This window comes from Mobula birostris, chromosome 21, assembly GCF_030028105.1.
Source record: "Mobula birostris isolate sMobBir1 chromosome 21, sMobBir1.hap1, whole genome shotgun sequence".
Taxonomy (NCBI): Eukaryota; Metazoa; Chordata; class Chondrichthyes; order Myliobatiformes; family Myliobatidae; genus Mobula; species Mobula birostris.
In genome coordinates this window covers 11,441,358-11,467,851 of record NC_092390.1, presented here as the reverse complement: position 1 = coordinate 11,467,851, position 26,494 = coordinate 11,441,358, and the positions used below count along the sequence as shown (strand labels likewise).

The window sequence follows — 26,494 nt, the reverse complement described above, 5'->3', positions numbered from 1 at the left end:
TTAACACAGAAAACATATTCTAAGCCAGGGGTCCCTAACCTTTCTCGCACTGCGGACCGGTTTCATGGGGGGGGGGGGGGTTGGTAGGGTTGCCAACGAACAAGAGTAGCAGTCAAGTACATTGGGTTTACCCCGAGAAAGACTACAATGACCATGAAGCCTTGTGCGGGCACCAGTGCGCATGCGTGATTTGTGTGTATGTGCCGATTTTTTTCTACAAATCATTTTTGGCAATTCTGTTTGGGGGGGGGTTAATCACAAACGCAATATAGGTGATAAGTGGCTAATACACTCAATTTTGTTTCTAAAAGGGTTTATCTAACTAATTTAATATTAAACACACAGCACATATTTTCCTCGCATGAATATAGCGATAAGTCAATTATCAGGGGAGCTTGAAGTAAGTGTTGAACGAACTTCCAGTAGAAGTGGTAGAGGCAGGTTTGATGTTATCATTTAAAGAAAAATTGGATAGGTTTATGGACAGGGTTAATGGGCTGAGTGCAGGTCGGTGGGACTAGGTGAGAGTAGCATTCGGCATGGACTAGCAGGGCAGAGATCGCCTGTTTCCGTGCTGTAATTGTTATATGGTTATATAAGTAAGCCAATAGCATCATAACTTTTTAAGTAACGTTTGGATATTAAACACACAGCACATATTTTCCCCATATGAACATATAAAACCATTGCAACACACCAATATTGCTGAATCAGTGGGAGCCCTGGGCTTGTTTTCCTGCAACAACATGGTCCTATCGAGGGGTGACGGGAGACAGCGATAGTCGAATAGGGTTCCTTATGTCCAGTCTATTCCGTAATTTAGTTTTGGTTGCATTCATTGCAGAGATATGTTGGAAATGGAAGCAACGTTTTCAGTGCTTTCGTGGCTATCTCAGGATATTTAGCCTTGACTTTGATCCGGAATGCCGGCAGAGGTGTTATGTCAAACATGCTTTTCGGCCTGTCATCATTTGCAAGCTCGAGGAGTTGATCTCCTTCCTGCGCTGACATGGATGACGCGCAGGTAATGACCTCGCGTGTGTCCAAGCTCAATAGTGGGCGTGACCGGGAATGAGGAAAGGTGCAGCTGACTCATATCGACAAATCATATCGTTTCCTCACGGCCCGGTAGCGCATGCTTTGCGGCCCGGTACCGGTCCGCGGCCCGGTGGTTGGGGACCGCTGTTCTAAGTGACCCAAGATCAACTGCTGTAAAAATCACGTGTGGCATTGCACAGATGTCTGACAGAAAATCAGAAGACTTGATTTCAGGTCCGTATGAAAATGGAGCCCCACTGTAAGAACCCCAACTCCTGTCAAAGGGGGAAAACTGCACCCCTGCCGTCATCCATTTAAAACCACTGGGGTAAGGGGACGTCCCCCGATTACATTCATTCAGGAGTTTTCAGTTGTTGTCAGGAGCTGTGAAAGGCTGCTGAGTTCACTCATGCGAAAGGGTTGCATTGGCATAAGCGGCCTGCACGGACTCAGACTCGGGCTAATTGTGTTGTCACAACTCATCTTAATTGAACTCCCCGCACTGCTAATTGAAGCATGTCCTGTGGGTCAGCGACTCCTCCAGCAATCAACGTTTACCCTCTACTTAAAGGAAAGAAAGATTAGCTTTACTTGTCAACATGTACATCAAAACATAGTGAAAAGCATCACCTGCATCAACAACCAGTGCAGTCCAGGGATGTGCAGGTGGCAGCCTGTAAGTGTTGCCATGCCTCCGGCGCCAACATAGCTTGCCCACAACTTACTAATACTATCCTACACGGTCCTTGGAGTGTGGGAGGAAACTGGAGCACCCGGAGGAAACCCACACGGCCACAGGAGAACCTATAAATTCCTCACAGACCACAGTAAAATCAGAACTCCCTTTGGTGATTGCTGGTGCTGCAAAGCAATTGCAGTAACTGCTATGCGAAGGTGTCACCCTCTATTTAATTTAATCTCTCATTTCCACCCCGCCGTTGTTGGTGGTGAACAATTCCACAGACGGGTTTGAGCCTTGGAGCAATTTCCCCCGCTGCTTCCTCTCGTGCATGAGCTCAATCTGTGAACTTCAAATGGAGAACTCTGTACAGGGATGGTTTTGATAGCTTATCCACACTGTATCCACAACATGAAGAGTGCCAGGATGCAAAATTCATCCAACCTTGCTGCCTCTTCACTCCCCTCTCTGAAATCAGGCAGCACCTTCACCATCACATATTTATAAGGAAAAGTGAAAGTGTCATTTTCAACAGTGTCAAAGAGCAGAAAGGTTATGCCATACACATAGCACAACACTTTACAATAGGCAACCTGGGTTCAATTCCCACCACTACTTGTAAGGAGTTTGCATGATCTCTCCATGACCTGGATTACCCCCAGGTGCTCCAGTTTCCTCCCGCAGTCCAAAGACGCACCGGTTGGTAGGTTAATTGGTCATTGTAAACTGTCCCGTGATTAGGCTAGGATTAAAAATTAGGGGATTGCTGGGAGACGTGACTCAAAGGCCTAGAAGGGCCTACTTTGCGCTTTATCTCAACAAATAAATGAATAAAGAGTACCGACGGAGTCAGAAGAGACCGGAACAACATACAAAATAAAAACTGGAGGGACCTTCCGCCTTTTTATGCTGGCGACCTCCCCACTCTTTTTCAATCTCTAGGATCTCGACCCAAAACACTGCCCGTCCTATTCTCCCCATAGAGACCCGCAGAGTTCCTGCAGTTTTCTGTGCTGCTACATATAAAGTACCAGCGCTTCACACACACTACCAGCGCTTTACACACACTACCAGCGCAGTAGCCTAGCGGTTAGCATCAAGCTTTGCAGCAGCAGCAATCTGGGTTCAATTCCTGCTGATAGCTTCCACTTCTCCCACTGTCTGTAAGGAGTTTGCACGTTCTCCCTATGATGTGTGTGCTTCCTCCGGATGCTCTGGTTTCCTCCCACATTCCAAAGATGTACAGGTTAAGATTACTAAGCTGTGAGCATGCTATGTTGGTGCTGGAAGCACAGCAACACTTGCAGGCTACCCCCAGCACATCTTGGACTGCGTTGGTCAGTGACACAAAAACAACGCATTTCACTGTACATTTCGATGTACATTTGAGAAACAAAGTTCATCCTTATTTCTTACCATTGTGTGAAGATTATTCAACAATTAGGTGGAAAATATGCTCAAAACAGCTGAGGTTTTGCAATCGTCTCTGGAGTGGGTTTTGAAGCCATAAACTTCCAAGATTTGGGACAAGAGGGGAAGGTGCATACTGATCCTTCAGTTCTGCCAGAAACCACAGGGGAAGAGAGTAGGAAGAATCCGTTTCAGAGACTCTTAGATAGACATATGGATGAAAAAAAATGGAGAGCTACCTGGGAGGGAAGAGTTAGATTAACCTTGGAGGTAGAGGTTAAAGGGTGGACACACCAATGTGGGCCAAAGGGCCTGTACTGTTTCATGTCTATGTAAAACTGAAAATAAGATTCAGAACCGAGTTACTTACTGGACTGAAATCTTCTCCTCTACTTCCGCTATGAACATGTTACCCACCTGCATGCACAGAGAGAACAGCTGTTAGTTGTTATCCTGCAGTGAGTGACATGAAGAATTGGAGTGGAAAGTACCACAAACTGACAAAGGCAATGGCAGAGACATGGAGCTCCGGTGGGAATCACACTGAGAGTTAATTGAGAGAGTCTGCAGTAGAAGCCCACCAACCAGTGATAAATAACAGTCAGAGAGAGGGGAGTACATAGCCTCAGGAAGTTCTAGTTTACATTCGTACTGCACTTTCAAGTGCCGAACCACCCAGAGTACTCCACTGCTGCATTATCAGATCGATGCTGATCCAGATAAGGAGACATGATTACTGTCGCTTGTTGGCCAAGAATAAGGAAAAAAAAAAGGGATAAAAAGCAAGAGCCAGCAGCCAGTAAAGGAAATGACAGAGAAAAAGTGAGGCACAGAAATATAAATAATGGCTTTATAAATTGTAACACTGGAATTCTAAAGCAAAACAGCTGCTTTAATAGAACAAGAAGTCTCTGAAATAGAAGGAGTTTGACTCAGTACTCAACAGATACTGCAAGGTTTTGATGGATCTGAATAGAGCTTTACTCTGTTCCAATTCATTATGTATTTGAGTGGGGAGTGTTTGTTGGTACGGTGCAGAGGAAACTTCACCTTTAGCATTATTTATTCACTTTTTTTTATATTTCTTATTGAAACTTACAGAATGTTTTTATGCATTGTAACGTACTGCTGCCGCAAAACAGCAAATTTCACCATACGTCAGTGAAAATAAACCTGATTCTGGTTCTGTACCTAGCCATGGCTGTAGCATTTAGTGGGGCAGACTGAACCTTTCGTTACCCTCTCTGTTCGAAATGGCAGGTCAGATACAGAGCAGACGGACAGCAAACCACCAAGGCCAGAAGACACAGGAGCAGAATTAGGCTATTCGGCCCATCAAGTCTGTGGCGCTATTTGATCATTGCTGATCTATTCTCCCCTCTCAACTCTAACCTCCTGTCTTCTCCCCATAGTCTTTGACACACTTACTAAAATATTTATCAACTTCTGCTTTAACTACACCCAATAACTTGGCCTGCAAAGCCATCTGTGATAATGATTCACTCTCTGGCTATAAAAAAAAATCCTCCTCATTTTTGTTCTGAAGGGATGACCCATTATTCTGGGGCTATGCCCTCTGGTCCTAGACTCCCCCACTGTCAGAAACATCCTCTTCATATCCACTCTATCTAGGGCTTTCAATACTCGGTAGGTTTTGATGAGATACCCACACCCCCCCCATTCATCCAAACAACAGTGAGTACAGGGTCATTCCTGGGGTCATTCTCTCAGCCTCCTCTGGACCCTCTCCAATGCCAGCTCATCCTTCCTTAGGTATGGGCAGAAAACTGCTCTCAGTATTCCAAACCTCTTCATACCCCAGCTTCACATCAGCCCATTCTCCAGTATCACCCACCTGCACTCTGTAGCTGCGCTCGACACTGAGTCAGAGGTGTTGAAGTGCTGGATGACTGCTTACGTACTCCTCACCCCGCTCGGTGCAGAGAAGGCACTTCCTTGCCATCTGGACTTCACAAGTGTTTTCTGACCATGTGGAGCTCAGTGTAAGGTCAGCTCATCATCATGGCCCAAACAGCCTTTACAATGTTCTATGTAACGTTAATTTAATGCTTTGTTCTGCTGAAGTTTTTAGTGTTATCTAACTCTGCAGGTTTCTCACTTGATCAGCTGCCTTGAGAAAGCAGCCAACGTTATCAAAGACCCCTTCCACCCACCCTTGCCTTCCTTCTGAAAAGGCAGAAGATACAAAAGCCTGAAAAGCATGCACACCAGGCTCAGAAACAGCTTCTGTCCAACTGTTGAATGACTGAACTGTTGAAAGGCTATTGAACAATTCCCTCGTATGATAAGATGGATTATTGACCTCAATCTAACTTAAGCCATTTCATCATGACTGATCCATTTCCCTCTCAGCCACAGTCTCCGGCCTTCTCCCCCTAACCCTTCATGCCCTGACTGACCAAGAACCCATCAACCCCAGCCTTAAATATACCCAATTGCAGCCTCCACAGCTGCCCATGACAACAAATTCCACAGATTCACCACTCTCTACCCAAAGAAATTCCTTTTCTCTGATCTACCTTGCTATGCCTTTGCACCATACTGCCTGCCTGCACTGTACTTTCTCTGTCATTGTAGCTCTCAAGGGATCAGTGTCACTGGGGGAGACGCTGGGTCGTTCATCAAAGAACTTACCATGTTGGTCAGAGCAGAGAAGAATCCCCCTTGGTTTTCCTCTTCTTTATCTTTGTACTGCCTGTGTAACGCAGGAAATAAAAACAAAAATTTAGAATTGTGCAAGTTGTTAAAAAGTTTCTTGCTGCAATTCAACTCATCCATCACTCCCCAGGAACTGCCCCACTCTCAGGCTGCAGTCTGGATCTGCCACTGCAGTCCCAGTACTAGACTCAGAAATATAGAGACATACAGCACAATAACTGGTCCTTCAACACATCTCATATTAAGCAACACATAGTTCTGGAGGAACTCAGCAGAACTCCAGACCTGCCAAAGGGTCTCGGCCCGAAAGGTCAACTGTACTTTTTCTCCCCAAAGATGCCGCCTGGCCTGCTGAGTTCCTCCAGCATTTTGTGTGTGTTACTTGGAATTCCAGCATCTGCAGATTTTCTCTTGTTTGTGATATCCCATATTAATCCCACTTTTCATTCTCTCTATATTCAACTCCCTTCTCTTGCCTGCACACCACTGACAATGTACAATTAGTCTACCAACTTTCGTGTCTTTGTAATCTGGGAGGAAACTGCAGCAGCTGATGGAAACCCACACGGTCACAGGGGGAACTTGCAGACTGGAGCACAGAGCTGTAGAGACTAGCGTATTACAATGCAGCACCAGTGATCACGATTGTGCTTCAATCCTTGTCAGTGACTACAAGGAGTTTGAGTGTTCTTCCTTTGACCACGCGGGTTCCCTCCTGCGAGAGGAAACCGATCCTCCTGCTTCTGCCCACGTTCCAAAGACATATCGCTTAGACTGAGGTAGAGGGAGAGGCAAGAACTAGAGGGGTCGCCACAATTGGCAAACAGGCAGTGTTCACGTTAAAACTGACAGGTAGGAGATACAGGAGCCTGAAGACCCACACCTCACTGTTCAACAACAGCTTCTTCCCCACTACCATCAGGTTCTAGAATCAACCTGAAAAACCTTAACACTACCTATGACTCACTCTCAGCTTGCTGCATTGATGTTATCTTTATAGAGAGGACACTGCCTTAGAACAGAGGCGTCCATTTGGAATGGAGATGAGGAGGGATTTCTTTAGCCAGAGAGCGGTAAATCTATGGAATTCTCTGCCACAGGCAGCTGTGGAGGCCAAATTTTTATGTATATTTAAGGCACAGGTTGATAGATTCTTGACTGGTCAGGGCACGAAGGGATACGAGAGAAGGCAGGAGATTGGGGCTGAGAGGAAAATTGGATCAGCCATGATGAAATGATGGAACAGACTTGATGGGCCAAATGGCCTAATTCTGCTCCTATATCTTATGGTCTTAGTTTGCCATGAATTTATTTTAATTTAGTTTCTCATGTTTGTAATGTACTGTGCAGCTACTGCAAATGTTCATGCATTGATATCCTGTGTATATATGCCTATGTCAACACAGTTGAACTTGAAGAAACTGATCCCTTTTGTCAGTAGCAAGCAACGTCCCAGTTTTCAACTCGAAGCCAGATTATATCAGTCTGGATAGGATCAGGGAGTATCCAACTAGTGTCAGTTCTTTCCTGAATCAGTCTGTAGACAGAAAGTTCAAGTTTATTGTCATTCAACCATATACATGTATACAACTAAACAAAACAACATTCCTCAGCGGCCAAGGTGCAAAATAAGAGTACATAAATCAGATTAAATAATATTACCACAAAAATATTAACAGATAAAAAAGCAACTAAACCAGCTTGTTGTATATACCAGGGCATACAATTGCTCAATCAGATAACTGGAATAAAAGCCCATTCTTTGGGGTTTTATTAAATGAAAACAGGAATAAGATTTGTAAAGGTGTCAGTTCACAGCGCTGAGTTGGCTCCAAGCTGTCCAGATCACAGTGATTTGGTTTGAAAGTAGAGATCATTCAGCTAACCATCCTGCACATGGAAATAACAGTACAGGGGAACAGCCTGCAATTTGCTGGCTTTGACAGTTCCCAGCAGAATGCTGGCCAAGACAGAAGCAGCAGCCCCCTGCTCTTCAACCCACCATCCCACAAAGCAGGGAACAGTACACCATGGTGTGCCTTAGCGTGAGAGGAGAGGAAGGGACACAGCCTTAGAATTGGGTTCGGAACCACTGTCTCAGACGGATAAACTGCATTAGATAAAACTGACTACCTTCACACTAACCCCACAACCAGACAGCCAAATCCACACCTAATCCCTTTGCTGTTGTTAGCTCAACTACCACATCTCAGTTCTGAGCTTCAAGGTCACTAACCCTGCATAGCACCAGGGCTCATTAAACCCCTGATTCACAGCTCAGTTGGTTAAGAAGACGTCACTGTGCAACCTCTGAGAAATTCTCAGACTGCGCCACTTCACTTACTTCCACATTTTGCATCCCGGACAATTGAGAACATCTGCTGACAACATCTGGCCCCAGCACATTCCTCACCTTTATAAAGGCATTGGTCAGACAATATTTGAAGTCTTAAGCAATTTTGGGCCCCAAATCTAAGAAATGACATTGAAGAAGGTACAGAGGAGGTTTACAAGAAAGATCCCAGGAACGAAAGGGTAAATGTATGAAGAGTTTCATGGCTCTGGGTCTCTACTCAGTGGAATTTAGAAGAATGAGGAGAGTCTCAGGGAAATCTATTGAAAATTGAAAGCCCTAGATAGACTGGACGTGGGGAGGATGTTTCCTGTAGTGGGAGAGTCTAGGACCCGAGGGAACAGCCTCAGAACAGAGGGACGTCTCTTTAGAAGAGATCAGGAGGATGGGGAATCTATGGAATTCACTGCGGACTGTCTCTGCAGCCTGCAGTCAATGAGCGACACAGCACTAAATTGAACAGAACTGAACATTGCTAGACGGTTTCAATGACCTTGTGGTTTGATGTATTATATTGTCTTCTCTCACTTATTTTTTGCCATTTGCACGATTTGTTCCTTTATTCTGTGCATTGGGAGTTTGATGTTTTTCTCTGAATGGGTTCCAACGTTTCCTTTGTTTCGTGGCTGCCTGTAAGGGGATGAATATCAGGGCTGTATACTACATATGTACTTTGATAATAAATGTAGTATGAACCTTTGGCTGTGGAGACCAAGTCATAGGGTAAAGTGGAGGTTGATGGGTTCTTAATTAGTAAGGGTGCCAAAGGTTACAGTGAGAAGGCAGGAAAATGGCATTGAGAAGGATCATAAAGAGGCCATGATCAAGTGCGAAAGCAGGCCAAATGTCCTAATTTTGCTCTCATGACTTATGGTCTTATCTTGTGCAGATCCCTGGGGTTAATACCAAGAAAGGAAGGCCAATTATTGCTCTCCAATCAGCTTTCCCACATCGCGCTGTCACCAGGATCTGACTCAATGGGCAAATGGCCTAATTCTGCTCCTCTGGTTTATAACGCCAACCTTCTGAAACCAATGTACAACCCCTGAAAGATCCTTTACCCTGTACAAGCGATTCAAACCTGTTATATTCCATCAGTGCTTGCGATATGACCAGTCCCATTCCCTGTAACAGAAAGGAGAGACAGATTACCTGCTGAGCTCACTGTCAAATACATTATTCTTCACGATGGATGCAACACACTAGGAGAAAAGGGGGAACATCTCCACGGTCCAGGTTCAATCCTGGCTCCAGCGGTGAGTGTGTGGAGCCTGCACTGTGACCGTGACCCGCTGGTTTCCCTGTGACTGCACCTGTCTACCCCAGGGGCTCCAGTTCCCACATCCCAAAGATTAGCAGAAAGTTTGAGTAGCTGCTGCAGATCTTTCAATGATAGTGGCACAGTAGTGCGATGGTTATCATAATGTTTTTACAACATCACAGTAGTATAGTACAGAACAGAATGTTTTTACAACATCATAGAAATGTGGTAGTTAGCAGAGTGATTTTACAAAAGCAGCGATAGGGTTCAATTCCCACCGCTGTCTGTAAGGAGTGTGAACGCCCAAGAGGAGGCAGCACTCAGCCCTTCAAGATTAACTCTGCCACGTGAGACAACCGTGGCTGCTCTGTGTCATTTTCCCACCTTCCCTCAATACCTTTTCACCCTCTTGCTTGTTTAAAAAAAAAAGAACTCCATCTTCTTTCCTCCTTCAAAATATTCAGAGTCTGCCTCCACTGTCCTTTGTGGATTAGGTTTGAATAGCTTTATTCCTCACATGTACATCGAAACATACAGTGAAATGCAACATTTGTGTCAACGACCACAGTCCGAAGTTGTGTTGGGGACGCCACGCTTGTGGCACCAACGCAGCTTGCCCACAACTTATTTAACCCTTTCTATCCTACACGTCTTTAGACAGTGGGAGGAAAGGAATGCAGTCATGGGGAGAACTTACAAACTTACAGACATCGACAGGAATTGAACCTCGATCTCGATCACTGGTGCTGTAACGCTTTAGTGTTACACTAATCGCAAAGTTACATACCGCTTTCATGATTACATACTACATCTGGAATGTAGCCTTTAGCAAATTGTGCATTATGCCAGCCAGATCCCTCAGCACCTTAGAGCACCTCAATCTCTCACCAATCAGATAATATGCTTCTCTTCAATGTCACATTTACTGCCCAGAGCTTTGCCTCTAAGAAAACGGGAAGAGAAAGGAGGATGCGTACAGGACTTTTGCCTTTCCCGTCCTGTTCTGCCTTACAGCAGAAACTGATACTCACATTTAATGTGGCCTCATCATCGACAATGGACAACTTCACGATGTACGGGTTCACAGACTGCAACACAAGACACTGCACGTTAACTGAGAGGAAATGCAGAACTTGCTTGTTAGCCGAATTCTAGCAGGAGCTCAATATTATGTGATGCACAATTAACACTAGCCGTAGTGAAATTTAACCCTGCATGCAATATAGTGGTAATAGAAATTGTACAATACATTATTTGGGCTGCACCAGACTCTATAATGACAACTTTATATAACTAATCCACAAGATGAAAGATCACTTTTATAAGTTTCTACAGAGATACTCTGAATGGTCATGTCATAGCTTTGTACGGAGCAGATGAATGAAAGTGGCTGCAGACTCCACCAGTTCTGTCACAGGCACAACCCTCCCCGACATCCAGGACATCTCCAAGAGGCGGTGTCTCAAGAATGCAGCATCCATCATTAAAGAGCTCGCCATCTCCGACCTGCCCTCTTTTTAATTATTTATTTTAATTAGAGAAACAGTGCCGAGCAGGCCCTTCGGCCCATCCAGCCATGCCACCCAGCAATCCACCTATTCACCCTAGCCTCATCACAGGACAACTTACAATGCCTAGTTAACCTACCAACTGGTACGCCTTCGGAAAGTGGGGGCACCTGCAGGATACCCACAGGTTCATAGGGAGGACGTACAAACTCCTTACAGATGGTGTCAGAATTAAACTCCGAACTCTGATGCCCCAAGCTAGAATTCTTCTCGTTACTACCAGCAGGGAGGGCGAGGCTGAACAGCCACACTCAACTATTCCGTAACAGCTTCTTCCCCTCCGCCAGATTTCTGAATGATCCACGAACACCAACTCATTATTTGTATTTTTTTTGTAATTCTGTAACTTACAGGAACCCTTACATGTTTCCACTGCACTGCTATCACAAAACAACTAATTTCACGATATCCAACCTGATTCGGATACGCTTAACTTGAAAACGAACAAGCACTCCTTTTAAGATTTTCCTGATCCCATGCATATTTGGAATTCCCAAGAGGCCGATTAAAATCAAACTCCATAGGACTAGCAGGAGGATGACCAGGGATCCAAGGAAGAACTATTTCCAAGGGTTGTAACCTTTGCTCCCACTTCCCGTTCCTTGTCACCTTTGCAATGTGGATCGCACTGCTGAAAGGGTAGAGGAGCCAGATGCTCTCACTACATTTAAAAACCATCTTGATGAGCACTTGAATTGTCAAGGCACAGAAAGCTACAAGCTGAGTGCTGGTAAATTGATCGAATGTTCAGCAAAGACACAATGGACTGAAGAGCCTTTTCTGTACTGTGAAATATAACATCTCAGAACGCAAACCATTCAGAACCCTGCTGTAGTCTGAGGATGACCTGTACTACAAACCAAAATTTTTTAAAAATTGCCTGCACCACTCGGGTAGCGGGCAGTACCTGTGGAGAGAGAAACAATGTTCTGATGAGTCTAAACATTAACTGCTTTCACTTTCACAGATGCTGACTGACCTGCTGAGAATTCCTGATTTTATTATTGAATTCTTTATTGATATGAGACCGTTAGGGATCATTCTGGAGTCATGACATTATGGATTAACTGAGATCATGAGAACCATCATCTCCAAATTGAGAACCAGTCTTCAGGAAAGAAAATATGTACACAATTGTGGCAAGTGAAATGAGCATTGGGTGTGGGACATTCTGATTCTGTCACAATGAAACTACTCAACAGATGAATGCTCCTGCTATTAGCACATTGTGAAAGGGGTATCCCTGCCATTTAATGCACAGTTCAGGGCAAATCAGTCTTATCACTTAATCCTCTGGTTACCTGTATATTCATGGAGCCTTCCTTCAACACTGCAACACAGTGCATCTCGGATGTCTGGAATTTGAACTCAGAAGCTTTATCAACAGTCAGTAGCATTGAATTGGGATTCTACTAGTTAGGATGTGCTACCGTGGTAAACATGTAATTCTGCAAAGATATCTGAATATATTCAAGGTGTTAAAGTAGGTGATTATAGCTACTGAAATTAACTGTTTATTGCTGTCTTTGTGTTGAACTTCATGTCAGGTGAGTAAGTTTCTCTTCGATTCTCCTGGACTCCCTCTCTCCTGAAGGTTTGCTATGTGAAGCAGGACTTTTATATTTCCCAGTTACAACTTCCACGTGGCTCAGTTTTAATCAGCCACAATGAAGCCTTACATTCAATCTTCCCTCACACAAGAGCACAGTACTGTTGCTAATGAAATCAGTCCACACAATAAAACCTTTTCTTAAAGATGTGTTAGTACAGAGGGATAGGGGAGGATTGATTCTGCCCATAGAGAAATGCTTACCTCATACTTTCTATAATTAACAAGCAGTGCCAGGAGCACGACACCATCGTAACCGTGCTGCACTCTGCTGGAGGCCACCGACAGAACCTGAAGCAGTGAGAGAGAAAGCAAATGTTGGTGACAGACACAAGCTACAGTGAAATGAAATTCCTGACACATAGTGGTGGCATCCCACGGCACATCAATGAATTGGTACATGAAACATGCTCGTGCATGGTTTTAACAAATTAACCCAGAGTGCAGTTCCAGGGCTGGGAGAATCACAGAGAGCTGCTCTCTGCAGTAACTGGCCTTATTTCTTCATGTATAAAGGTGCATTCTAGGAAGACACTGATTTAAATTGGTGATATAACATCAAAGACAAAATACTATACACTGAAAATATGGGGAAAAAATCATGGCATCTCCTCAGTTTGTGGAGTGTGTGTATACCACAGTAAGGATTAGGAGAACATAAATATCTTAAGATTTGGTAGGAGTGGGGGAGGGCAAGGAACGGCTGAGCAGGATGTGCAATATGGAAGAAGGCTGGAGAGATTAAATAGTAAATGAGGGAGATGTGGAAGAGGATGGGAATAAAGGAAGGCACCAAAGATCCAGTTAGAACAGAGGTTCCCAACCTGGTTAACGGCAAGGCTCCATGGCATAAAAAATGTTGGGAACCCCTGGTCTACGAAACAGCCGGCTGGAGGAATTTGTTGTACAGAACAGCACCTATTGCGGGAAAGAATTGTTGACATTTCAGGCCAGAATCTATCAACCTCTTTTTGAAATGTACCCAATATATGGCAACAAACATCATCTGTACTAATAAATTACACAGATTCTGGCTAAGGATATTCCTCTTCATCTCTGTTCTAGGGAGATTACTTCTATTCTGAGGCTGTACCATCTGGTTCTAGACTCTCCCACTATAGGAAACATCCTCTCCACATTCACTACGTCTAGGACTATCAATATTCAGTTGGCATAGGGAAAGTATTACAAGCAGGTAAAAAGGACGAGATAAAACAATATTTCAGCATGGACTAGATGGGCCAAAAGACCAGCTTCTGTGCTGTAGTGCTCTACGACCATGATATGGAAAGAGCTGCTAGAGGAAGTGGTTGAGGAAGGTTCAAGATTTAAAACACATTTGGGTAGTTACATATCGGAAAGTTATGGAGGGATGTGGACAAACATGGTCATAATGGGGCTTGCTCAAGAATGCATCTTGGTCAGCATAAACTAGTTGGGCTGAAAGGCCTGTTTTCTTGTATTTATTCTATAACCTCTGATGCTTCCCTCTCTGTTGTTTCTATAGCTCCTGCACACCACCCTCCCGAACAGATGCTACTCGAACTACTTTCTTGCAGCTTCCATTAACTGTAATCTCTTGCGCTGTTCACTCTACAGAAGACAGTCAGTGGGGACCAGAATTATTTAGTGGAATTACCTGGAGGAAAATACTGCAAATGCTGGTAAAGAAAAAAAAAAAAAAGATTTTCAGAGAGGGAAATTGATTTTAATTTTATTTTTTTGCAAAAATTATTTTTCTTGCACTATTTATTTTACAAATTTACAGTAATCTTATGCCTTTGCACAGTACTGCTGCCTCAAAATGACACAGTTCATATCAAATAAGTCAGTAAACCCAATTCAGAGTTTTTGTGAGCCTTTAAGCACACAAGTTCTCTCAGGCAATGCATACCAAATAACTCTGGTATCAAACCCAGAATAAGGAACAATTATATCCTATGAAAAGAGAAGCCATTTAAGTTACAGGCCTCTAATGTTCAATTCCGATGAAGAGTCTTGGCCTGAAACGTCAGCCATTTACTCCTCTCCATAGATACTGCCTGTAATGCCTGACCTGCTGAGTTCCTCCAGCATTTTATTTGTGCACAAAGGATATTCTGGATTTCCAGTATCTGCAGAATCTTTGTTTCTATAATGTTATAGGTCCTGAACTCTACATCAAAGCTGGTTCTGGACCCAAAATGTTAGCTTCTCTCCGCATCCACTCCACCTAGGACTTTCAATATCCAGTGGGAATGGGGAAAGTGTTACGATAGGATTACAAGCAGATTAAAGGGACTGGGCAAAATAATACTGTGGCATGGACGAGATGGGCCAAAATGGCTGTCTCTGTGCTGTGATGCTCTATGACCTGGTCCGACCTGCTGATAGATCCCAGCAGGTCCTGTTTCTTATTTCAGATTTCCTGCATCTGCAGGCTTGTATTTGAATTCTCAATGCTTTCACCTGACCTCTTTAGAAGAGCATTCTCAGGCGGGTGCCAGGATGCTACTGCCAGGGGTGATGTGAAGGTAAACATATGATAAAAGGTGTTCAAGAGGCGCTCAGATAGGCACATGAGTGTGCAGAGAATGTAAGGATCTGGATGTTACGTAGGCAGAAGGAATTAGTTTAGTTAGGCTTCTAATTACTAGTTTAGTGCAAAATTATGGGCCAATGGATCTGTTCTGGTGCCGCACTGTTCTTATGCAAATCCAGCCCCGATTAAGATGACTAACAGCTCTTGCCACCTGAGGAGAATTAAAGCATCCCCACTGCATCTGCCTGCTGTGTCAAACTTCCCAGCAAGGGCAACGGGAAAGGTACCAATCCCTGGCTCACTGCGTTCCCATTGAGCAGATCCCGATTTGCAATGGTGGGACACATTCTACGGAGAATGGCGCCATCTGCTGGGAGGACAGATTCTGCAGATCCTTCCACTCAGTGCTTTATAGCATGTGGGACACCAGAGCCATCCAGTTTGGGTCAAAATAGCTGGGCAAATACAGATTTTACAGCATGGAACAAATTTCCCTGCCTAGCTAATCAATGATTGCCTTTGTGCTCCTGTCACCCTCTATGACTCCATCATTCTACCGCTCAATGAATTAACCACAATACCAATTTCCGGTAAATCCAGATGAAAGGAAGACGGCAGATGCTGGAAACCTGAGGCAACACAAAAAGTGCTGATGGAAGTTTGTCCAATCTCTCCTTATGGTGAATGCTTTCGAGTCCATACAAACAGGCAAATCTCCTCTGCACCTTCTCGTGAGCCTCCACATCTATCCTGTAATGCAGTGGCCAGAACTATACGCAATGGGGTGACATTCTCTATCACGTCACTGCTGAAAACCCATGGCCAGAAGCTATGGTTTCCTGCCAAAATAGAGTTGACTTGCATTAAAAGAGCAACGATGCAGGGCCGGCTTGGAAAAGCAAGCCGTCAGCAGGACTCCCGAGGCCTTGGACAATACTGGAGCGATAAAGGCCCTCCTCCCTAAGCTGTGCTCTTCTTCAAAGACGAAGGACACATATCAGGACCTAGTGAAGATCTACCCAGCCATAGAGGAGGATGTGGACCACGGCAAGTGGTAGAGTCCCTCAGCCTCCAAGTGAGACACAGCAAAGCCACTCATGGGTACAATTGTGACACGAGTTGTGAGTCTGAGAGTCCGGAGCCAGACTGGAGGCTCAGAGGCAGCCAGAAGCCTGTTCTGGGGTTGGATATCTGTGTCAGTGTGTGAATGGGTGGGTGGGGAGAAGACACTTGTTTTGCTTGTCCTGTTCTGTTGAATATAGAGGGCATACTATGCTGGCACCGGAATGTGTGGCAACACCCAGCACATCCTTAGGTGTGCTGATTATTAATGTGAAAAGTGTATTTCATTGTATTTATCACACGATGAGAGGTGACCTGATAGAGGTGTATAAGATGATGAGGGGCATTGATCGTATGGATAGTCAGAGGTTTTTCCCAGGGCTGAAATGGTTGCCACAAGAGGACACAGGTTTAAGGTGCTGGGGAATAGGTACAGAGGAGATGTCAGGGGTAAGTTTTTTTACTCAGAGAGTGGTGAGTGCGTGGAATGGGCTGCCGGCAACTGTGGTGGAGGCAGATACGATAGGGTCTTTTAAGAGACTTTTGGATAGGTACATGAAGCTTAGTAAAATAGAGGGCTACAGGTAAGCCTAGTAATTTCTAAGGTAGGGACATGTTCGGCATAACTTTGTGGGCCGAAGGGCCTGTATTGTGCTGTAGGTTTTCTATGTTCTATGTATATTGAAACACAGTACACGAATCTCCACTTTGACTTAGCAATGTGATGTTGAAAATCCTGTCAGCACCAAGTGAGGTGATATTGGTATATACAATTACAACATGGGAAATTCTTAAGGAGGTAATGAAAGTGATTGATGAGGGTAGGGCAATCAGTGGAAGTGGTCTGAGGCCAATCGAACCTTCAGGTCTACTTCCTTTCATTGTCACAGGTTCAATTTAATGTCAGAGAATGTATACAGTATACAACCTGAAATCCTTACTCTTTGCACCTCACCTCAATTTACCAGTCTTAACTATGCATTTTGACACCCAAACCCTAGAAAACTTAGCACATATTTTTAATGATGCACCAGACTCGACATCAACCATTTAAAGGGCTTGCTATGTTCATCATTCTCCACAGAAGTTTTCAAAGCAGCTTCTTAGGAGTGATAAACAACACAAGGAGATAACAAAAAGGATGGATGAGTTTACAAAGCACCTTAAATGGAGTGAGATGGGAAGGAAGGGTTACCAGGTATGGAAACAGTGGCTGCAAGGGGAGATACATTTGACAAAACTAAAGTTAGGTTTGAGGACTGGAGATAGCTCTGAGTTCCAAGGATTATAGTGATTGTTGCAAATGAGGCTAAAAGAATCAAACCTACCCTAACTACAGATGGGCAAACTCTGAGGTAATGGCTGAGCAGAACTGAGTACATGTTGGAGTTTGGTCAACAGCACACCAGATGGGAAGGTTTAGCAGAGAAAAAAGGACATTGGATGGTCATGTCTGACGGTAACAATGGACCAGCTGAGAGCTTCACCAGTAGCAGAGCTGACACAGATGTGGAGCTAGCCACTGTCAGCGAGGAGGAAGTACATGTCTTATCTCTGCACAGAAGGAGGCCACAGCTTACCCTGGGCTACGTGTAACAATGAGACTGCAGGGACTTAGTCTTGGTTTCATACTGTTGCCAGAAAGAGCAATGTGACCAGTGGCCACAGACAAGAGAATCTCCAGTATTTAGTTGAAATACATTTTCCCCCCACATCCAACACTGGATGTCAGACAAGAAGTCTGAAAGGTTCAAGGCAGCGTTGACTCTTGACCTCACAACCTACAGCAACGTGGCCTTATATCTTATTGTCTGCCTGCACTGTGCTTTTGCTGTAACTGTAACACTACACTCTGCATTTTGTTCTTTCCCTTCGTGCTATCTCAATGCACTGATGTGATGAAATGATCTGTATGGCCCGTATTTATAACGCATTTTTTCACTGTACCTCAGTAGGTGTTAACAAACAGAAAGCAATTTATTAGTGGAATGGGCTAGACGGGCAACAGGACCTAGTCAATGTACTACAGGAAACTGATGTCACCTGACGTCAATGAGTAGAAGTATGCCTGTGATCAATCGCAAACTATTCCCAGGCAATGATCAAGTAGGGTTAGTACAATACTGTAAGGATTAGCTAACACTTTAACAAGGTAACAGCGATCAATGCCTGCCTGTCCATCTATAAGCAGTTTGTACGTCAGCCCCTCCCCCCTCCCCCCGACCAAGTGTGTTTCCCCCGAGTGCTCCTGTTTCCTCCAACATTCCAGAAACATATGGGTTAGAGCAAGTAAGCTGTGGGCATGCTACATTAACAATGGATGCATAGCAACACTTGGGGGCAGACAGACTGCAGTACAATCCTCGGACTGTGTTGGTCACTGACACAAAACGGCACATTTCACTGTACGTGTGACAAATAGAGCTGATCTTTATGAATGCGGGCAAACAGCCTTATCCAGCTTAACAATGGAAAGTGGGGAAAAAGGTAGATGAGAATCACATCAATGCTCAGGCCAGCTTGTGAAAGACAACAGATAGTACAAGCTCAGGCAGTATCTGTAGGGACAGAAGATTCAGGACTCTCTCACGTCATTACCAGTACACAAGTGTAAGCAGAACAAAATAATTGTTACTCCGGATCTGATGCAACACAAAAAACAACAGAAGTTGAAGAAATCAATAATACCACCAAAAAAACCACACAATGAATATAAATACATAAGATAGTTTATGTACACCGATTGACTGCATGCCCATAAAGTGACGCTAGACCGCACACAAGGTGCTTGACAGAAAATAATAAAGTCGTGGTGGATTTAGTGGGTGGAAGTGTTGATCAGCCCTACTGCTTGGGGAAAGTAACTGTTTTTGTGCTTAGTGGTCCTGGCGTGGATGCTACATAGCCTCCTCCCTGATGGGAGTGGGAAACACAGTCCCTGAGCAGGGTTTGCGGGATTCTTCGTGATGTTTCTGTTCCTTTTCTGGCACCTTACTGCGTACAAGTCCTCGATGGTGGGTAGGCTGGTGCTGGTGTTGTGTTGACCAGCTTTGACTACCTGTTGTAGAGCCTTCCCTGCCCGCCACAGTGCAGTTTCTGTACCAAGCAGTGACGCAGCTTGTTAGGATGCTTCGGTTCAGGTCTCAGTTTTTATTTTTATATTATTATTTTTTTTTAAAACAGCAGTATTCCTGCAGATGGTGTGGCTCAGTTCCAGAGCCCCACAGAGGAGATCTTGTGGTACTGACAACAGCCCCTTGCGGAGGAGTTGGAAAAGAGCAACACACAAACAGGGTTTGTCAGGCTAGCTGGTTACAACAGCAACAAGGTGGCCATCAGTAAACACTGAAGAGATGATGAGAAACATACGGCTTTCAGTCCTCGGTGACTGCAAAAATAATCCTGAGCATTGTCGACCTCAGTATTTCACTCTCTTTTCTGCATTATTGTTTACATACAGTTTTTATTTCTTATTGTTAACATAGTAACTTCATAAGCATTGCACTGTACTGCTGCTGTGAAACAACAAATTTCACAGCATATGTCAGTGATACTAAGCCCCATTCGGATTCCTCTGATCTACACGGTCAAATTTGGTTGCAGGCTTTCGACCTTGGAGTGTAGGAGTTTAAGAGGGATCTTACAGAGGAGTACAAAATCATGAGGGATATAAGATAGGATGAATGCAGTCTTTTTCCAAAAGAAATAAAGAGGATAGAGGGTTAAGCTGAGAGATGAAAGACTGAAAAGGGACCCGACGGGAAACTTCTTCGTGCAGATGGTATATCGAATGAGCTGCCAGAAAAGGTGGTTAACACAGGCACAATATCAATATCTGAAGGAAATTCAGACAGGTAGATGGATGGCTATGGACCAAACCTGAGCCAATGGGACTAGTTTGGTGGACTCCTTGGTCAGCTTGGAGCAGTTGGGTTGAAGGGCATGCTTTAATGATGATGTTGACCATGGCCATTCAGCCCACATGACCCATGGCTACCCCACCACTGATCCTCAGAGCACGGAGAATAAGAGTCAAGACCGTCACTTCTGGCAGACGTCAAGGGGAGGAGACACAGTCAAAAGTCCAGCCTTCCAGGTGTAACAATAAACCTCTTTCAGGTTAGTTCAAAGAATCTCTTGGCACTAATTCAAAGGGTACAGGATGCCAGGCCAATATCACCCTGACTGTAAGGAAATTATCTAGTCAACAAATTAATTTTCCTGCTATTCATAGTTCCAAAATATGTCACTGGTTACGAAGTATGCTATGAGGTCCTAATACGAGAGGAAAAAAATGGAAGGCTATAAGGGAGACCAGGGCTCGATTAATCTTAGAGGTTATAAGGTCAGCACAACATCGTGCGTCAGAGCCTGTACTGTACTGCGGTGGTCTACGTTCTATGAACTTTTAGCTACTTTGTCAACATAAACTTCCTTGTATATTTCAATACAAGTCATAGAATCAGAACACAGAAACAGGCCCCTCAGCCCATCTAGTCTGTGCCAACCTATTATTTTGCTAGTCTCATCGCCCTCCACAACCCTCCCATCTTCGTATTTATCTAAACTTTTCAAAAATGTTGATATTGATCCTGCAATCGCCACTTCCCCTAGCAGCTCCTTCCACACCCTCTGAGTGAAGAAGTTTCCCCTCAAATATTTCACCTTTCACTCATAACCCATGAGTTTTGCTTTGTCTTGCTATTGACTATTTTTGGTTTTGTGCAGATCTCCCTAAAAGCAACTGAAGTGACTCAAAAGACACTGAAATTCACAGCCACAGAACTAAATCCACAAACCTTCAGCTACTTCTAAAGAGTCTCCAGCAGCAATGCAGACACAAATTGCTCAAAAGATGTTTCACCCATTTTAGTTAAACACAGAAGATTTTGTTGAGTCTTTATTTGCAGCCCACAACCTTGTGCCTCCTGGAGTTGATCTTGTAGTGACTGAGAGATAGCTTTTGAAAGGTTTATAGAATCACCTGAGGCATCAATAGGGTCAACACTTACAGTCTTTTTTCTCCAGGGTAAGGTCTAAAACTAAACGCAAGAGGAGAAAGATTTAAAATGGACATGAGCGGGCAACAATTTCACCCAGGTGATGGATATATAGAAAGAGGTGACAAACAAAGTGGTAGCAGGGGTTACAACTACAACATTTAAAAGACATTTAGTTGGATGAGATTCAGAGGGGTGTGTGTCAAAGTAATGACCAGGTGACTCTGCTGAGGACCAGGTAAAATTCATACCTTAGAGTTATCTATTATGGCATGTGCGATTGAGCAAATCTGGAAAAAAAATGAAACATGGATTCCAGACTGACTCCCCTCTCTACAATCCGAATATTTTCTTCTAACTCTGTCAATGCCTGTTCATGGAGCTGCCCCTGAAAGATGAGATTGTCCTGAAAGCAGGTCTGGTTCACCAGTTGAACAAGGAAGGAAATCTGCAGTCCTTACCCAGCCTGGAGCACAGTCCCACCAACATGACTGACTCTGAACCGCCTTGTGGATTGGGCCTGTACCAGACTTAGTTCAGTGATAATTAGAGTGAGCAGTCAGCCCATTTTCTCTGAGGCACATGGACAAGCAAGATCTAAAATGGCACCAAACTGTTCGAAAGCAATCCTGGAACATAGCACATTACAGCACAATGCAGGCCCTTCGGCCCAAAATGTTGTGCCAACCTTTTAACCTACTCTAAGAACAATCTAACCTTCCTTCCTACATAGCCTTCCAATTTAAAAAAAAAATCATCTATGTACCTATCTAAGGGTTTCTTAACTGTTCCTATTGTACCTGCCTCTACCACCATCTATGGCAGGGCATTCCACACACTCACCATGTAAAATAATACCTCTAACATCACCCCCTATACTTTGCTGCAATCATTTTAAAATGCTACCCCCTGATATTAGCATATGTGCCCTGGGAGAAGTCTTTGGCTGTCCACTGGTCAGTGCCTCTTATCTTATACACCTCTACCTAGTCACATCTCATCCTCCTTCGCTCCAAAGATTTCATCCCCAATTTACTCAACCTATCCTGATAAGACGTGCCCTCTAATCCAGGTACCGTCCCGGTAAATCTCCTCTGCATCCTCCGCAAAGCTTCCACATCCTTCCTTTAAGAAGGACATCACCAATAAAACCACAACCTCAGGACGTCCTGGCCAGTGTGAAGTGCGGTCATTGTAGCAACACTGGAAAAAGACTAGTGCACAGCAGATATCATGTATCAAGGTAATAATAACCAGATAATTCATTGCTTGAGGGATTACCTGGGACACTGGAGAAAAGCCCACCACACAGATTACTCCATCTTCACAGGGCAACCAGGGTATTGGTTTAACATCTTACCACAGCAGCAACCAACTGTGATAGAACAACCATGATGGAATGGTGGAGCAGATTCAATGGACTGAATGGCCTAATTCTGCTCCAAAGTCGTGTGGCCTAATGGCATCTCAAGGAAAGCAACACAGACTGAATGGATCAACTGTGTGGTTAGATGACATATCAGTTCAAGATTTTGTAAAGGAAGGCCAAGAGGTTGCTCACCTGGAGAATGGCTTCAAAAATACTGTTAATCATCACATACTCCAAGATTGTGTTCTGACTAATGTTGTCTGTAACCTGTAATTAAAAGGAAACCTGGTGAGAGGAGACCCCAGAAACCTTGTTTGCGCGACCTTACCCATGCGACAGTTCAATGCATTGCCAACAAGAGTCACTAGTGAGCAACTGCAATGATGATGACACTCTTGTGGCAGCGTACCAACATAGCAGGCAGACGAGGGGCGTGGGACATGCACAGAGCACCGAGCGACAACGCAAGGACACATCCAAATGCAAGCAAAAGGTTTCCTTACCGTCACCAGACAGAGCAGCAGCTTAAGGCAGAGACTCTTCAAACTCTCTGAACCATCACCACACAGTAATGAGTCCAAACTCTCTACCAGATCCTAAGAGTCAAATTATAGAACGTTACTACACTGAATATCGCATCATAGAACATAGAAGAATATAGTAGAGTGTGGGCACTTTGGCCCTCAATATTAGGCCCACCAGCATAAATCCACTCCGCAATCAATCTAACCATTCCTTTCCACGCAGTCCATAACACTCCATTCTTCTTACATCCATGACCTATCTAAGTGTCTTTTCAATGTCCCTATTATATCAGCCTCTACCACCAACCCCGACAGTGCATCCCAGGCACTTACCACTCTCTGTATAAAATATCTACCTCTGACATCTCCTCAAATCGTCCTCTATTCACCTTAAACGGGTGTCCTTTGGTATTGGCCACTGCCACCCTGGGAAAAAGGTACAGGCTGTCCACTCTTTCCATGCCTCTAATAATCCTATACACCCTTATTAAATCAGAATCAGAATCATGTTTAATATCACTGGCATATCTTGTTAAATTGGTTGTTTTGCTGCAGCAGTACAAAATACAAAAGTATATATTTTAAAAATAATTTTTAATATATAATACAAAAAAGAGGGAAAATATGAAGGCAGTGTTCATGGATTCATTGCCCATTCAGAAACTTGATGGCAGAGGGGAACAAACTGATCCTGAAAAGTTGAGTGTGGATCTTTAGGCTCCTGTACCTCCCCACTGACAGTAGTAATGAGAAGAGAGCAATACTGGGTGATGGCAGTCCTTAATGATGGATGTCACCTTTATAAGGCATTGCTTTTGAAGGTATCCTTGATGCTGCAGAAGCTAGTGCCCATAATGGAACTGGCAGAGTTTACAAATTTCTGCAGCTTATTTCAACCCTATGCCGTGCCCCCACACCCTTACCAGACAGTGTTACAACCATTTAGAATGCTCTCCACTGGACATCTGTAGGAACTTGCAAGTGTCTTTACCGACATACCAACTCTCCTCAAAAGAAATATGTATAGCTGCTGTCATGCCTTCCTTGCAATTGCATCAATATGTTGGACCCAGATTAGATCCTCAGAGATGCTGACACGCAAGAACTTGAAACTGCTCACCCTTTCCAGCTCTGATCCCTCAATGAGGATTGGTGCCTGTTCCCTCAACTTCCCCTTCCTGAAGTTCACAATCAATTCTTTGGCCTTACTGATGTTGAGTGCGAGGTTGTTGTTGTGACACCACTCAACCAGCTGATCTATCTCGCTCCTGTACGCCTCCTCATCACCATCTGAAATTCTGCCAACAATAGTTACGTTATCGGCAAATTTATTGATAGTATTTGAACTATGCCTTGCCACACAACTGTGGGTGTAGAAAGAGTAGAGCAGTAGGCTAAGTACACACCCTTGAGGTGTGCCAGTGTTGGGATCGGTTCTGGTTCAAGGTCTCTTTGAAGGGACTTCTGCTGTGGGCAGGGCGATGCTTTTGCTGCTGCTTGTGCAAAGGGGGGGGGGTCAGAACTTCAACACTTCTATCCTTCATTCTTGTAGGGTTTCTTGTTTTGTGGATGTCTGTGACGAGTACAAATTTCAGGTTGTATACTCTGATGTCAAATGAACCTTTGAAAGTCAGTAAAGGAAGCAATGTTATTTCTGATCCATACAGACTGTGGTCTCTCAATGAGGAGGTCAAGGGTCCAATTGCAGAGAGAGGTACAGACTCTCAGGTTTTGGAGCTTGTTGATTAGAACTGAAGGTATGATTGGGTTGAACGCTGAGCTGTAGTCAATACACAGCTCATTTAAGAAAACTGCTATTTTCCGGGTGATCCAAAGCTGAGCCAGTGAGATTGCATGCAGCGGGTCCAAGTCCTTGTTTAGGCAGGAGTTGACTCTAGTCATGACCAACCTCTCAAAGCATTTCATCACCGTACAGAAACACAGACAAAATACTGGAGGAACTCAGCAGGCCAGGCAGCATCTATGGCAAAGAGTAAACAGTTGGTGTTTAGGGCCGAGACTCTTCACGAGTCCTGAATGGTGAGGGATAGCCATGTTTCCATGAAGCAAACTGCACAGCAGTCCCTGATGTCCTGCTGGTACAATAACCTTGCACTGAGGTCGTCAGTTTTATTTTCCTTAGTGTACATTCATCAGCATGATAGTTACCTCTTACCCTCCAACGCTCCAAGGATAAAAACCCTTGTTCATTCAACCAATCCTCATAAGATCTGTTCTCTAACCTAGGCAGCTTGCTGGCAAATCTCCTTTGTACAATCTTTAAAACTTCCACACCTATCCTATAATGAGGTATACAGAACTGAACAGTACTTCAAGTGTGGTCTAATCAAAGTTTTATAGAGCTGCAACATTATCTCACTGCTCTTGAAATCAATCCCCAGACTAATTAAGGCCAACACACAATGTGCCTTCTTAACCACCCAATCAATTTATGCAGCAACTTTGAGAGATACATGTACCTGAACAGATCCTTCTGTTTGCCCACACTGCTAATTCCAAACTTTCATGTCATCTGCAAACTTACTAATCTACCCCTTTACCTTCACATCCAAGTCATTTATAAAAAAAATCATAAAGAGCAGGAATTGTAAGAGCAAATCCCTGCAGAAATACCACCAATCTCCTATGGTCTATGGTTCACCCACCAACATTCCCTGCCTTCTCTGGGTAAACTAGCTCAGAATCCCAGCAGCCGAGTTTCTATAGATCTCAGGTTTCATGACTTTCTAGCTGATCCTTGTCTAACCTTACTAACATCCATACAGACCACAACCACTGTACTGCTTTCAACAATTTGGGTTTTTTTTTGTCACCTCCTTGAAAAGCTCAATCAGGCTCATGAGACAGGACCTCCCCCCACCCCCCCCCCCACAAAGCCATGCTAACTATCCGTATAAAACTATGCTTCTCCAAATACTCCAAAATCATGTCCCTAACAATCCCTGCAATAGTTTTCCTACCACTGACTTAAGGTTTATTGGTCTATATTTCCCAGGATTATCATCATTCTTCAAACTATTGGTGTTTGATTGTTGTTGTTGTTCGTCCTTCGTAGTCGAAGATGACCATGGCTTCAAAGTCAAATGGGAGATTGGTGGTTGTGGGTCCGGAGCTGACTGATTGGGCCAATCCGGGCCCTGAAGGCTCGCCCACATGTGGGACACAAGTGGGTGGGTGCTGTCGTGGCAGTGGATGCCGCTCGGGCCTTGCGCACAGCACGCTTTCGTTGCGCCTCGATGATGTGCCTGACTTCAGCTGCACTGTCTCCTGTGGTGATCTTGCTGCGCCAAGCTGGATGGTTGAGGGCAAGCGTCTCCCACGTGTTGATGTCGACACCCAGGCCTTTAAGGGACGCTTTGAGGCAGTCTTTGTAACGTTTCTTCTGCCCCCCAACTGAGCG

At 44.3% G+C, this 26,494-nt stretch overlaps 1 protein-coding gene across 1 annotated transcript in view; it reads right to left on the bottom strand.

The window, feature by feature from the left end:
• armh3 (armadillo like helical domain containing 3) overlaps window positions 1-26,494 on the bottom strand; it is a 184,026-nt gene that overhangs the window by 131,708 nt on the left and 25,824 nt on the right. The window contains exons 6-12 of the mRNA XM_072238945.1: window positions 23,053-23,145; window positions 22,742-22,816; window positions 12,802-12,888; window positions 10,452-10,508; window positions 9,241-9,284; window positions 5,783-5,843; window positions 3,498-3,544 (exon numbers count right to left, since the gene is read on the bottom strand). Of these exons, the coding sequence (XP_072095046.1) occupies window positions 3,498-3,544; window positions 5,783-5,843; window positions 9,241-9,284; window positions 10,452-10,508; window positions 12,802-12,888; window positions 22,742-22,816; window positions 23,053-23,145 (464 nt within the window). The remainder of the gene's footprint in view (window positions 1-3,497; window positions 3,545-5,782; window positions 5,844-9,240; window positions 9,285-10,451; window positions 10,509-12,801; window positions 12,889-22,741; window positions 22,817-23,052; window positions 23,146-26,494) is intronic.